The following is a 16,029-nucleotide window of genomic DNA, read 5'->3' as shown; positions in this document are numbered from 1 at the left end:
TACAGCATTATTCACATGTGAATAATATAAATACAGTCTATTATACAGCTGATCCAATGAGAATATTCCTCCTGCAGGACTATGGCGGCTACCTGACGCTAATGCTGCTGAAGTCCACAGAACGGATAATCCGATGCGCTGCGGCTCAGGCTCCTGTTGTCGACTGGACCTTGTATGGTGAGCGACAAGTCTGGCTGCATGAAATCCTTCTCGTACGGCAATTATTTTCACTCGGGGGGCCAAATTTAGAGAAAAAACATGCGCCTGGGGGCCGGTATACACTAATACAAAAACGGTATACACTAATACAAAAACTCACAACGATGTCTGATTGAAAGCTAAAAAAGTTATGACATGGAATGGAATTTATTTTTTTTGACACACCCAGAATGTACATGAAAATAAAGAACGTGGGATTTACAATATTAACTATTAACAGTAAAACACTGAATTAGTGTAAACCACAAAACATTTCATTATTGACTTTATTTTACCAAAAAATCTCAAGGTACATTAAACATGTTTCTTATTGCAAGTTTGTCCTTAAATAAAATTCTGTTAAAATGTAATAATTCTTCTGTTGTTTGATACTTTACATTAGTTATGGATCATACCACAAATTTGGGTATCAATCCGATACCAAGTCGTTACAGGATCATACGTTGGTCATATTTAAAGTCCTCATGTGTTCCTGAGTTTCGTCGAAAAATATCCACGTAGTATCGACTAGATACGCTCCTGTACTTGGTATCATTACAGTGGATGTCAGGTGTAGGTCCACCAATGGCGTTTGTTTACATTTTGACGCCGGTGAGCTACGGTGTGTAGTGAAACATGTTTAGCTATTCCTCGTCCTGCAATGATAATGATACTTGTAAGAAACATACTTTATTTGTCGCCACGGAGGCAAGGATTAGTGATTTAGAAGTAGCTAAAACACTACAGACTGCGGCTGAACTCTAGCATGCCTTAAAGCACCTTTTCCTGAGAGCGTTTCAGTGTTATAACTTCACCTTTATCTTTAGTTTTTATGCCAAAATGAGTCCGTTCTCCCTTTTCTGTCCACACACTGTGTCTGCTTGTAAGTACTCGGTGTGTGTGCACTTCTGAACATGCTCCTCTGGTTGTAAACCAGCAATGACACAACGTGACGACGATGACAGGGTGGTTTATCGGTACTTTCCAGAGGCAGTATAGTACCGAATATAATTAATTAATATTGCGGTACTATACTAATACCGGCATACCGTACAACCCAGTTTTTAGTTTTTATTTTGGTTTTGTCGAAAACCGCTTATGTCAGCGTCAGGTTTCACAACATTAACATTTGAATCTGTCTTTCTTCTTTTTTCCCCCAATGTTGATGTTTTTTATTTTGTGTAATTATATTTTTAGAATGTGCCATGGAGCACATTTTTTCTCATTGGGAAAAATCTAAAACATAACATTCTCCTTTATTGCTTGCAGCTTCTGCATTCTCGGAGCGCTACTTTGGTTTGCCTTCCACAGAGGACAACATATATCAAGTGAGACGCTTCCTCCACACACACACACACACACACGCACACACACACACACACACATACACACACACACACACACACACACACACACACACACACACACACACACACACACACACACACACACACACACACACACACACACACACACACACACACACACACACACACACACACACACACACACACATATACTTGAGACCTCCGAATAATGCCTACCTCTTTAGGACCAGCCTTTCTAGATATATAAAGATGTGTATTTACAATATTAATAATATATACATACTATGCAAATATAAAAAAGCTTGTTGTGAAAAATGAGTTGGAATTTCACAAGAAAAAGGTCACAATTTCACAAGAAAAACCTAGAATTCTGGCAGTATTACAATAAAAGTCATCATTTTACTCAACGCAAGTCAACATTTTACAAGAAAAACCGAACATGTGTGCAATTCTATGATAAAAGTTGGAATTTTACTCAATAACAGTCACAATTTTACAAGAAAAAGCTTAAAACTTGGGCAATTTTATGAAAAGTGTCGCAATTTTACTCGACAAAATTCACAATTTTATAAGAAAACTTTAAAATTGTGTCAATATTATAATAATAATCGGAATTTGACTTGGCAAAATTATGACAAAAGTCATAATTTTACTCAAAAAATGTGACTATTTTACAAGAACAACAACAAAAATTGGCAATATTGTGATAAAAGTCAGAACTTTGTCCCCACATCTGCGGTCCATTGGGTTGAGTTTTTTCCTTGCCCTGATGTGGGATCTGAGCCGAGGATGACGTTGTGGCTTGTGCAGCCCTTTGAGACACTCGTGATTTAGGGCTCTATAAGTAATCATTGATTGATTGATTGATTGATTGATTAAGCATGCCCTTCATTCGTTCGTGGGCAGTGTGTTCAAAGTCAAGATGATTGTGTCATTAGTTTATTATCGGGCACGACAAAGCTTTGGTTAGATTTTGTTAATTATAGACTATTTGATTTGTGACTATTTTAATATGTGAAACGGACCAAACACGCCATTAAATTAACAACGGGATTGATTTTTCCAAAATTATGTAAAATAATTAAAGTTGCCGTCTGTCAGGTTCAAACACTGACGACATTTATTAAACAAGACAAGAGGCAAGGAATTAAACGGAGACAACATTCAATTTGGACTCAATTGGGGAGAAACGCCTGGACACACTGTACTCTTGAACAGTCTCCAGCACGCTCTGCCAAAAGATAGCATGCCTCCTCCTTTTATTTTGGACCCTCCCCGACCACATGGCCACCTTTGTTTCCAAAGGACAAAGGTCCCAAAAAGTTCACAGAAAAGGTCGTAAACAATTCACAGGAAAGGTCAGTTCAAAAAGAGTTTGTAAAATAGTTCAAAAAGAGTTCGTAAAATACTTCAAAAAGAGGTCGTGTGGAAATTGGGCAGATCCTGTAATCTCTCCGCTCTGAAGTCCTTGGGCCATCCTTCTGTTAACTACCATACATGAAAGAACACAGGAACACCTTCATCTTGCTCCCCCCCCCCCTCCCCCCTACACAGTGGAGTTTTACATGCCTTACTCTTGGTAGGTTTCAAAGACAGCTTTTGTCTTCTTGTCAGGAACTCAATATAATACAAAGTTCTTGTGATAATTTAGAAACAATTATTCTAACACCGTCTATCCCACGTGGGTGCCCGGGCCCCCGAAGCACCCGCGGGATCGGCGCCTATGCTTGGAAGTTGTGTCAGGTCCAAGAGGAAAATATACCCTTTTGAAAAGAATATTTGTTTAAAAAGGGAAATTCCAGACTGACCTCTAAGTGAAGGTTGCTGTCAAGAGTTTTCTTCCAAGTGGGTTACGTCGAATTGGGTCACGGTGCTCTATTTTGGTCGTGGCAGCTGCTCTTCAGTGACATCCAAAGACTGGGCACAGTCTGATCGGTTAATAATCAGTGGCACATCAATCCCGTCCTCACAACGAAAGGACAAAGGTCATGAAACAGCTGTCTGCGCCGTGATGGAACCCCGCCTGCATGGTGATTTGAGACTTAGCTTCCGTCCTCGGTGCCGCCGAGCAATGCGTTTGAATACTGGGAGAGAAGCCCGAGGGACGCGCCCGTTTGGTGGCCATTCCACGGTGCGCCTTCATTTCCAGTCAGGCGGCTGCACGCTTTCAAAGGCCAGGCCGCTTTCAAAATGTCCCTCGGTGACCTTTCCAAGACACGTTTCCCACTTACCACTAGCATTCTCTAGTGTTTGCATGTTGTGTGCATTTCCACTGCACAGCCGATCACTTGTGGGACTTTATTCCACTACTGGAGGACATCTTCAGGATTGATCTGGTTTTTAATCCGATAAACAAAAGTCCTAGTTGCAGTTCCTCTGCCGTTTGAACAATCTTTTATTTTCGTTGATGCACAGGGACAGTGCTCTGCTCCGTGACTTTTCAGTCTCTCCAGCCCCAGCTGGGTAATCTACTCACCTGCCAGCTGGGCTTCGAAGCCGGGCCATACACACTCATACTTGCCAACCTTGACACCTCCAAATTCGGGAGATTGGGGGGGGTTGAGGTGGGCAGGGTCAGGTGGGCGGGGTAAAGGGGGGAGGAGTATATTTATAGCTACAATTCACTGAAATTCAAGTATTTCTTATATATACAGTATATAAATAAAATAAATACTTGACTTTCAGTGAATTCTAGCTATATATATATATATATTTTATTATATATATATACATATATATATATATACATATATATATATATATATATATATATATATATATATATATATATATATGTATATATATATATATATATATATATATATATATATATATATATATATATATATATATATATATATGTATATATATATATATATATATATATATATATATATATATGAGATTTAAAAAAAATAAATAAATAAATAAATAAATCTCCTGAGAATTGAGGAAAACCCCTCATGAAACAGGCCTGTAGAGATGAAATAGTCTTGTGATTTTTCCCACACATACATACATATATATATATATATATATATACCGTATTTCCTTGAATTGGCGCCGGGAATATAGTATTCGCCTGCCTAGAATTACAGCCGGGTCAAACTCGTTTCGCAAAATAATTAGCGCATGCTTGGCACTTCCGCCGGGTCAAATATGAGTCATTAAATGACTCCCGCCTCCAGGTGGTAGAGGGCGCTAGTGATCCTTCTTGCGACTACCAGTACTGCAGGAGACAGGTACTGCAGAAGAAGACAACAAGCAGCAAGCATGCAGCAATTGTTTGCTTGCACTTTTAACATGGAGGATTACATATCTAAAATAAAACCGTTTTCTAAACTGGACTTTCAATCGAAGCAGGAGGTAATAATTAGAGGAATATCTCCAGAGACTTTTAAAATTGAAGAAAGATGAGAAAGACTGCCTTTGATCAGAAGCAGCTGCACATGGACCCATCTACAAGTAAAGGTAAGATCATAATAACGTTTTTTTTATTAAATGTGTTTTTAATGATAAGGTATGCGCCGGAGTGAGAAGAGGTTTTAAAATAATTAGAGCATGCTTGCTCATTCCGCATGGTTTTGGTAACCGCAGGAGTGAGAAGAGGTTTTAAATTAATTACCGCCCCTGCGGCTATTCAAGGAAATACGGTATATATATATATATATATATATATATATATATATATATATATATATATATATATATATATATATATATATATATATATATATATATATATATATATATATATATATCCATCCATCCATCTTCTCCCGCTTATCCAAGGTCGGGTCGCGGGGGCAGCAGCCTAAGTAGGGAAGCCCAGACTTCCCTCTCCCCAGCCACTTCGTCCAGCTCCTCCCGGGGGATCCCGAGGCGTTCCCAGGCCAGCCGGGAGAGATACTCTTCCCAACGTGTCCTGGGTCTTCCCCGTGGCCTCCTACCGGTCGGACGTGCCCGAAACACCTCCCTAGGGAGGCGTTTGGGTGGCATCCTGACCAGATGCCCGAACCACCTCATCTGGCTCCTCTCGGATGACAGAGCTTCTCACCCTATCTCTAAGAGAGCCCCGCCACCCGGCGGAGGAAACTCATTTCGGCCGCTTGTACCCGTGATCTTGTCCTTTCGGTCATGACCCAAAGCTCATGACCATAGGTGAGGATGGGAACGTAGATCGACCGGTAAATCGAGAGCTTTGCCTTCCGGCTCAGCTCCTTCTTCACCACAACGGATCGATACAGCGTCCGCATTACTGAAGACGCTACAATCTCAATCTGAATTCTAGCTATATATATATATATATATATATATATATATATATATATATATATATATATATATATATATATATATATATATATATATATATACATGTAAATAAAATAAATACTTGAATTTCAGTGTTCATTTATTTACACATATACACACATACATACTCATTGTTGTATTTGAAAGTGCAATGCTTTGCAGCCAGTAGCACAGCCTCTGAAGGAGCATAGGTATGGGCAGTGTAATATTCTGGGTTGGAGACAATAACCAGGCGAGGTGATGAAGTTACGTCTCTTTACTTCATACTTCAGAACCGACTCCCACACTTGCCGTCAGGGTGCGCAATACAACATAAACCGTTGGCCAACCAAAAAGTAACCACAGAACACTAAACGGTATAGTGTTCTGTGGTTACTTTTTAGTTGGCCAAGCGGACGTGACGACAGGCTGTCCTCACTCAGGTCCGCACGGACCTGGAGGGGGCGTGCCTTAAGTCCGGCTGGATTTTCTGGAGAGGCGCTGAAATTCGGGAGTCTCCCGGAAAATTCGGGAGGGTTGGCAAGTATGTACACACTCCCTTCCCGCAGGAGGCGCGCCGACCACGCCCCCCTCCACAGTCCCATATCTACGTAAACATATTTGACTAAGGTTCGTGATGAAGCTTTAAACGCTGGGATTTCTGCCATTGTCGCTGATTGTCTGGATCAATGTGTCCGCGGCTTAAAAGGTCCGCCGGAAAACCAATGACTCGAGTAAAAAAAATTCATACTTTGCTGTCCAGTCGTTTGCAAAAGTCAGATTTTTGCAATTTATTTTGATATTTTTTCGAATATCTAGTCTTCTTCGACACACATGCCTCATTCTTGCCCTCTGTGGGGTGACGGGAGTACTGCATACCTGAGCAACCGAAGTTTTAATGGTTCCATCAAGCCTATTTGGGTGATGTTCGGCGGGCCAAAATGAACAGCTTTTCCACCAGTTAAATAGTTCTGGTTTACATGTACCACTTTCTACGTCATGTCTAAGAAAATCCCGCCTGGCGATCCTGATTGGTTCATTATTGTTTGCTATTTTGAAGGAGTTTGCATTGCCCTCGAGCCCAGATCCTTGTGTGGAGCTCAGCCAACTACAAGGATCTGGCGAGAGTCAGGTTAGGATGAGTTTGCCAAGTATAAAAATGAGCCTACATTTTTTAATTAAAGAAACAGCTGTTCTAAATGTGTCCACTAGATGTCGCAATAGCAATTCTTTGTATCTTTGTAGATGATGCTACATATGTACAAAAAAATAAACCACATGATGTTAGTGCACCAGTCGAGGAAAATGATCAAACTACATAAATAACATCCTGTAATTTGATTTTGATATTATTTTTTTATCTTGATAGATTGAAAATTAACCAATGAGTTGACTAAAGAACTTTATCACATGATTTATTCAGAAAGTATAAATATAAGTTATCGTGCCGGGATTTTACCAGTCCGGCCCACTTGGGAGTAGACTTTCCTCCACGTGGCCCCCCGATCTAAAATGAGTTGGACACCCTTGCCTCACAACGAATTACATTATAGAGTGTCCGCCTTGAGATCTGTAGATCGTGAGTTCAAACTCCGGCCGAGTCATACCAAAGACTATAAAAATGGGACCCATTACCTCCCAGGGGGTGATCAAGGGTGATGGGTCAATTGCAGAGGATAATTTCGCCACACCTCGTGCGTGTGTGACAATCATTGGTACTTTAACTTTTAACTTGAATTATTTCCGTGCAGATGTCCAAAGTCCTCCCTGAAATGAAAGGTGTGCAGGGAGGAACTCTGTTTCTCGCCCATGGGACCGCCGACGGTAGGCGCAAACTTTCAATTTTTTTTTTGTGCCAGTGCCTCGACATAGAGGCCATGGTGTAGTCACTGAACTGCGAGTGATCCTCCATTTGTGTTCTCCCCCCCTTGTAGCAAACGTTAACTTCCAGCACTCGGCAGAGCTCATCAAGCACTTGATCCGGGTGGGAGCCAACTACACGATGCAGGTACCACACTTGTCAGACAAAAAGACGACACAGAGAAATTTGGTGGGACATTTGCCTGAACATGACCGATTCCGCTTTGGGACAGATCTACCCCGACGAAGGCCACTTCCTGTCGAGGCACAGCCGGAGTCAACTGATGCACTCTTTGATTGGTTACTTCAGAGGATGTCTCCTGGAGGCCTCGTCGTTACTGGACCGCCACGCCGAGGACGAGTGAGGGGTCGGCGGGGAGTTAACGCCACAGGAAATGAGCGCGTGTTTACATGTAGCCTAATATTTGGTCGACAAGTGGATGACTTCAAAGATCAGGTTGTGTTTAGTTTTTTTTGCTTTATGTTCTTAGACGCGTCCTCGTGTGCAGACTAAGACCGAATCATTTCTGTCATTGCCGGACATGAGACAAAGTGTTGCCGGAGGCTTGAAGCCATCTTAGAGCTGTGCACTGACTGTAGATTCCTGCCTGTCACTCAGGCTTTTTAGTTTTTACTTGGTGTCAGTATTTCTGTTGTTTGTATACCGTAGGTCTGGATTAGTTTTGGCCTCATCTCTTGGGTGAAGAACGCACCACGATGGCTTTTCCTCGGCATGCTACCTGGTGGTTGTTTGAGCACACTGCAGCTTGTCCTGGATATATTACCCACTCCTTAGGCCCCTTCTGCACTAAGCCTGCTAAGGTTATCTAGGGTAAATCCCACCTAACCTTATCAGTTTTTCTTACCATTATCACTGGAGGACAAGGAATAGCTAAACATGTTACGATAAACACCGTTGGAGGATACTAAAAAGCATAGCAAACTGCTAAGACAGAGCTCTTGAACGGGTGGGCAGATCGATACAAACATCGACTGTCACGGTAAGTGCAGTATCTTTCTCCGAAAGAGAAAGAGACGATACATTGTTATCCGCTAACAGATGCTACCTGGTGGTCGTTTGAACACACTGCAGCTAGTCCTGGATAAATTAACCACTCCTTAGGCCCCTTCTGCACTAAGCCATCTAAGGTTATCCAGGGTAAATCCCACCTAAATGTATCAGTTTTTCTTACCATTTTCACTGGAAGACAAGGAATAGGTAAACATGTTACAATACACACCGTTGGAGGATGCTAAAAAGCATACCAAACTGCTAAGACAGAGAGCTCTTGAACGGGTGGGCAGATCGATACAAATATCGACTGTTACGGTAAGTGCAGTATCGTTCTCCGAAAGAGAAAGAGACGATACATTGTTATCCGCTAACAGATGCTACCTGGTGGTCGTTTGAGCACACTGCAGCTAGTCCTGGATAAATTAACCACTCCTTAGGCCCCTTCTGCACTAAGCCATCTAAGGTTATCCAGGGTAAATCCCACCTAAATGTATCAGTTTTTCTTACCATTTTCACTGGAAGACAAGGAATAGGTAAACATGTTACAATACACACCGTTGGAGGATGCTAAAAAGCATACCAAACTGCTAAGACAGAGAGCTCTTGAACGGGTGGGCAGATCGATACAAATATCGACTGTTACGGTAAGTGCAGTATCGTTCTCCGAAAGAGAAAGAGACGATACATTGTTATCCGCTAACAGATGCTACCTGGTGGTCGTTTGAGCACACTGCAGCTTGTCCTGGATAAATTAACCACTACTTAGGCCCCTTCTGCACTAAGCCGGCTAAGGTTATCCAGGGTAAATCCCACCTAACTTTATCAGTTTTTCTTACCATTTTCACTGGAGGACAAGGAATAGGTAAACATGTTACAATACACACCGTTGGAGAATACTAAAAAGCATACCAAACTGCTAAGACAGAGCTCTTGAACGGGTGGGCAGATCGATACAAATATCGACTGTCACGGTAAGTGCAGTATCTTTCTCCGAAAGAGAAAGAGACGATACATTGTTATCCGCTAACTCGATGCTACCTGGTGGTCGTTAGAGCACACTGCAGCTAGTCCTGGATAAATTAACCACTCTTTAGGCCCCTTCTGTACTAAGGTTATCCAGGGTAAATCCCGCCTAACCTTATCCGTGTCCACACAGTTTTTCATACCATTATCACTGGAGGACAAGGAATAGCTAAACATGTAACGATAAACACCGTTGGAGGATACTAAAAAGCATACCAAACTGCTAAGACAGAGCTCTTGAACGGGTGGGCAGATCGATACAAACATCGACTGTCACGGTAAGTGCAGTATCTTTCTCCGAAAGAGAAAGAGACAATACATTGTTATCCGCTAACAGATGCTACCTGGTGGTCGTTTGAGCACACTGCAGCTAGTCCTGGATAAATTAACCACTCCTTAGGCCCCTTCTGCACTAAGGTTATCCAGGGTAAATCCCACCTAACCTTATCCGTGTCCACACAGTTTTTCTTACCATTATCACTGGAAGACAAGGAATAGGTAAACATGTTACGATACACACCGTTGGAGGATACTAAAAAGCATAACAAACTGCTAAGATAGAGCTTTTGAACGGGTGGGCAGATCGATGCAAACATCGACTGTCACGGTAAGTGCAGTATCTTTCTCCGAAAGAGAAAGAGACGATACATTGTTATCCGCTAACAGATGCTACCTGGTGGTCGTTTGAGCACACTGCAGCTAGTCCTGGATAAATTAACCACTCCTTAGGCCCCTTCTGCACTAAACCGGCTAAGGTTATCCAGGGTAAATCCCACCTGACCTTATCAGTTTTTCTTACCATTATCACTAGAGGACAAGGAATAGCTAAACATGTTACGATACACACCGTTGGAGGATACTAAAAAGCATAGCAAACTGCTAAGACAGAGCTCTTGAACGGGTGGGCAGATCGATACAAATATCGACTGTCACGGTAAGTGCAGTATCTTTCTCCGAAAGAGAAAGAGACGATACATTGTTATCCGCTAACAGATGCTACCTGGTGGTCGTTAGAGCACACTGCAGCTAGTCCTGGATAAATTAACCACTCTTTAGGCCCCTTCTGTACTAAGGTTATCCAGGGTAAATCCCGACTAACCTTATCCGTGTCCACACAGTGTTTCTTACCATTATCACTGGAAGACAAGGAATACGTAAACATGTTACGATACACACCGTTATAGGATACTAAAAAGCAGAGCAAACTGCTAAGACAGAGCTCTTGAACGGGTGGGCAGATCGATACAAACATCGACTGTCACGGTAAGTGCAGTATCTTTCTCCGAAAGAGAAAGAGACGATACATTGTTATCCGCTAACAGATGCTACCTGGTGGTCATTTGAGCACACTGCAGCTAGTCCTGGATAAATTAACCACTCCTTAGGCCCCTTCTACACTAAGGTTATCCAGGGTAAATCCCACCTAACCTTATCCGTGTCCACACAGTTTTTCTTACCATTATCACTGGAAGACAAGGAATAGGTAAACATGTTACGATACACACCGTTATAGGATACTAAAAAGCATAGCAAACTGCTAAGACAGAGCTCTTGAACGGGTGGGCAGATCGATGCAAACATCGACTGTCACGGTAAGTGCAGTATCTTTCTCCGAAAGAGAAAGAGACGATACATTGTTATCCGCTAACAGATGCTACCTGGTGGTCGTTTGAGCACACTGCAGCTTGTCCTGGATAAATTAACCACTCCTTAGGCCCCTTCTGCACTAAGCCGGCTAAGGTTGTCCAGGGTAAATCCCACCTAACCTTAGCCTTGTCCACACACACACAATGGTCGTTTAAGACCCCCCCCCCCCCCGTCCGCTGTACACATGCGCGGAAAATGCGCACGTCATAGTCACCGCCAGTGTTGCTTTGTGTGCAAGTTCTTAAATGTAACTTATCTGAACAATATCCAGTGTTGTGGTGTTTCAATTGACTGGAATCCAGTGTGCTGTGGGGCCCTATTGTAGTGAATCACACCTGAGCCATCAAAAATTTATCAAATCTTTATCGGATTTATGGAACATTTAACAATCAGTCTCGGGATCTAGATATCTGGTCAGGACACTCCTCACTCTTTTGCCTTCACCTTCATTGTCCATTCCTTTTTCATGACTTTATATACTCTGGACCTAGACCTTGAGTCCGCGACATACACGGCGGACAATAACTGATACAGTCTGCTTCGCCAGTCCAAAAGAATTTGCCGTTTTCCGTAGTTTTCCCTTGATGGCCAGGTAATACAAAGCACAGCTGACCTGGACATTGGAAAGTTCTCTTGAGAAGTGTTGTATCCCAAATAGCTGCAATCACTTTCTCTTAAGATATTCATGTGTGATTTCCACAAGTGTCTGTACATGTAGAAGAAGGAGAAACAAGGGCATGTCTGGATGACTCGCCTCCATATTTCCAGTGGTTAGCTCCGAGTTACGAAACCGCTTTATTATAAAGCTGGCTGTGGTGCGTTCTTTCTGACGCCACTTCCTCTCAGGAACTCACTTTGTAAACGATCAATGAGTCCATACAAAGCTAAGAGCCGGAGAATCAAGAAATACACGGCGCACTTACCCGTGTAAAAAATTTTTCAAGGAGGGGAACCTTAAACGATGGTTCAGTGTGGCTGAAACGGGGCTTAGGCTAAATAATTATTTGTTTAATGAGTTATCCGGCTTAATGTAGACAGGGTCTTAGTGTTCAGTCAAAGGAATGAGGCAAAAACTAAACCAGACCTAGTGGAGATGACACCAATAGTAAGACCATGAAAAATAATATATGTATATATAAAAATTGTTTTCAGGATGTGAATCGAGCTTTGTGATTTATTAGGTTTTTTTCTTAGCACTTTATCTACATTAACATATTTGGCATTATGTTTTTGTGTATGTACTGTATGTTGTTAAATAGAAAGCATTTAAACTCCAAACCTGAGCCGATTTAATTACTGTAAGAATTTTGCCTTCCCTCCAGCGTTGCCAGACATGCAATATTATCGTATTTGTACGATAATTTCACCCTCTGTATCGTCAATAATTAAAACAAAACCCATAATGTCTGATTTTTGTAGCCCTTTAGTACAAATCTATTAGCAAACACGAACAGGATACATCTTGCCCTTATATGTTGTGCATTGGCTCACGTGCCTTAAGTGGCAGCTTTTTTTCCCCCCCAAAAGTGCTGTTAGTGTATTTAAAGGTTCTGTTTTACTGTGGCCGATGAGTACCGCGCAAATACGATCATTTTCTTCAAAACACAATCGTTCGAAGCCTCCGGTACGATAATTTGTCCTTTTTTCATCTGTCAACACTGCTCTCCATCCAAGAAGAGGGGAGAAAGTCTACTAAGTGATGCCTGCAGCAGACAGGAAGTAAAATGTTCTTTTGATCGAACAAAAAGCTCATCTAGCGCAAACCCCCAACACAATTACGGTAATTGGATGCAAACAAGCAAAGGAACTCAATCCGAATGGACAAATGAGAAGAGACACAATGGGCATCATCACAGGACAAAAGCTGGGGTGGGCGATAACCTACTGTTCCGAATTGATTAACGTGTAAACAAGTTGAAAAACGTATTCGGGTGTTACCATATAGTGGTCAATTTTATGGAATATGTACTGTACTGTGCAATCTACTAATACAAGTTTCAATCAATCAATCAACTAAATAGACATCCGATACGGATACTTTTTACTTAACTTTTTTTTTAAGCTCCTCAAATGATTTTAATTTGTTTCCTTATGATTATAATTGAAATAAAACACAAGACAATAATTTTAGAAAATACTAGACATTCTAACAAAATATAAACACAATGTCACGATATTAAAAATGATAAATAACAGTCGACAGATCAGGCTGTGGTATCAGTGTGTTTAGGCCAAAAGGGGGCAGAAGACACTTTTTACCTCATATACAAGTTGGGAATCATGGAGTATTTTATTAAAATAAACACTATATTTAAAAGCAACCTAAAATGAACATGACCCCTTATACATTACTTTTTCCACTTTTCTATTTGTTCCATTCTATTATTATTGAATTACTATTATTATTATTATTAATATGATTTACTATTGCCTCTAACATACTCAAAAACATACCAAATCTTGCAAGCATGTGTATCCTGGTGAAAAGTTACACACGTTGGTTAGCAGGTACCAGTTTTGTGGCATTTGCTGTATTTCCATTAGTTTTCTGTGTAAAATTCTAAAACAAGCCGTGGTTGATTTGATATGCAAAATGTATCATGCCCTGGTGTCGTACGCTGGAATCCCCTGGACCAGGGGTCACCAACCTTTTTGAAACCAAGAGCTACTTCTTGGGTACTGATTAATGCGAAGGGCTACCAGTTTGATACACACTTTAATAAATTGCCAGAAATAGCCAATTTGCTCAATTTACCTTTAACTCTATGTTATTATTAATAATTAATGATATTTACACTTAATTGAACGGTTTAAAAGAGGAGAAAACACGAAAAAAATGACAATTTAATTTTGAAACATAGTTTATCTTCAATTTCGACTCTTTAAAATTCAAAATTCAACCGAAAAAAAGAAGAGAAAAACTAGCTAATTCGAATCTTTTTGAAAAAATTAAAAAAATAATTCATGGAACATCATTAGTAATTTTTCCTGATTAAGATTAATTTTAGAATTTTGGTGACATGTTTTAAATAGGTTAAAATCCAATCTACACTTTGTTAGAATATATAACAAATTGGACCAAGCTATATTTCTAACAGAGACAAATCATTATTTCTTCTAGATTTTTCAGAACAAAAATTTTAAAAGAAATTCAAAAGACTTTGAAATAAGATTTAAATTTGATTCTACAGATTTTCTAGATTTGCCAGAATATTTTTTTTTAATTTTAATCATAATAAGTTTGAAGAAATATTTCACAAATATTCTTCGTCGAAAAAACAGAAGCTAAAATGAAGAATTAAATTAAATTGTATTTATTATTCTTTACAATAAAACATTTTTTTTACTTGAGCATTGATTTAAATTGTCAGGAAAGAAGAGGAAGGAATTTAAAAGGTAAAAAGGTATATGTGTTTTTTCTCTAAAATTGTCTTTCTGAAAGTTATAAGAAGCAAAGTAAAAAAAATAATGAATTTATTTAAACAAGTGAAGACCAAGTCTTTAAAATATTTTCTTGGATTTTCAAACTCTATTTGAGTTTTGTCTCTCTTAGAATTAAAAATGTCTAGCAAAGCGAGACCAGCTTGCTAGTAAATAAATACAATTTAAAAAATAGAGGCAGCTCACTGGTAAGTGCTGCTATTTGAGCTATTTTTAGAACAGGCCAGCGGGCTACTCATCTGGTCCTTACGGGCTACCTGGTGCCCACGGGCACCACGTTGGTGACCCCTGCCCTGGACTGAAGAAGCCTCTCATTATTTGTGATGTGCGTACGTTTCATTAAGTGTTTTATTGTTACCAGTTGATAAATCAACACATGTCATAGAAATAAAAAGTCCAAAATGGTTTATAAACTGTACAACTTGTGTTAATTCAAGTACAATTTTTTCCCGCCATTTTGTTCAGCAGTGTACGCCATATTTAATGTAACAGGACACAAAATTGATGGCGATGGGGAAGACTGTGGAGAGGGGTTGCCATGACAACCTCTTTAGTAAACATTTTATGGACTTATTGGCATGTTTCCCTATTTAAAGAAACCCACTGGTACTTAACTTTAAATTACTTTAAAATATCACTAATCAATGTTAACGATATGTGTGAAGTTGCAGTATGTTATTTTGGGGGGTTGATGCTAAATGTGTTTAATATTTGAAAATAATTACAAAATTTTTTGTACATATTGAAATGTACTTTTTTTTCTTTACAAAAGACTTGTCAATTCCAAAAACAATTAAAACATTGACATTTATTGAGTGGCTTTTTAGCATTTAGCTATTGTGACAAATACGTCAATATAAATATATAAATAAAAACTGTAACAAAACTACTTAATGCATTATAATTGTTGAATGAGTTCAAAATTACATTTATTAAAAAAACGATTTATTTATTATTAATTTATTTAAATAATTAATTTGTTTATTTATTATTTATATTGACAAATACGTCGATATAAATATAAATATATAAATAAAAACTATAATATAACTACTTAATGCATTATAATTGTTGAATGAGTTCAAAATTACAATTATTAAAAAAATAATTTAAAAAATATTTATTATTTAATTAATTAATTTATTATCTATTTTATTTATTTAAAAAAAATACTCTGTAAAACGTGAATATGATCGAAAGTAACACTCAATATTTTGTTTTCTT

The 16,029-nt window shown here is 39.5% G+C and overlaps 1 protein-coding gene across 2 annotated transcripts in view; it reads left to right on the top strand.

Annotated features, from left to right (window-relative positions):
• LOC133647855 (inactive dipeptidyl peptidase 10-like) overlaps positions 1–8,912 on the top strand; it is a 128,943-nt gene extending 120,031 nt beyond the window's left edge. For both annotated transcript variants that reach the window (XM_062043585.1, XM_062043576.1), the window contains exons 23-27: positions 78–177; positions 1,468–1,526; positions 7,571–7,643; positions 7,754–7,827; positions 7,913–8,912. In XM_062043585.1, the coding sequence (XP_061899569.1) occupies positions 78–177; positions 1,468–1,526; positions 7,571–7,643; positions 7,754–7,827; positions 7,913–8,044 (438 nt within the window). In that variant the 3' untranslated portion in view covers positions 8,045–8,912. The remainder of the gene's footprint in view (positions 1–77; positions 178–1,467; positions 1,527–7,570; positions 7,644–7,753; positions 7,828–7,912) is intronic.
• Positions 8,913–16,029: the final 7,117 nt, after the last annotated feature.

Source organism: Entelurus aequoreus, linkage group LG01 (assembly GCF_033978785.1).
Source record: "Entelurus aequoreus isolate RoL-2023_Sb linkage group LG01, RoL_Eaeq_v1.1, whole genome shotgun sequence".
Taxonomy (NCBI): domain Eukaryota; kingdom Metazoa; phylum Chordata; class Actinopteri; order Syngnathiformes; family Syngnathidae; genus Entelurus; species Entelurus aequoreus.
This window is presented reverse-complemented; position numbering and strand designations above follow the sequence as displayed.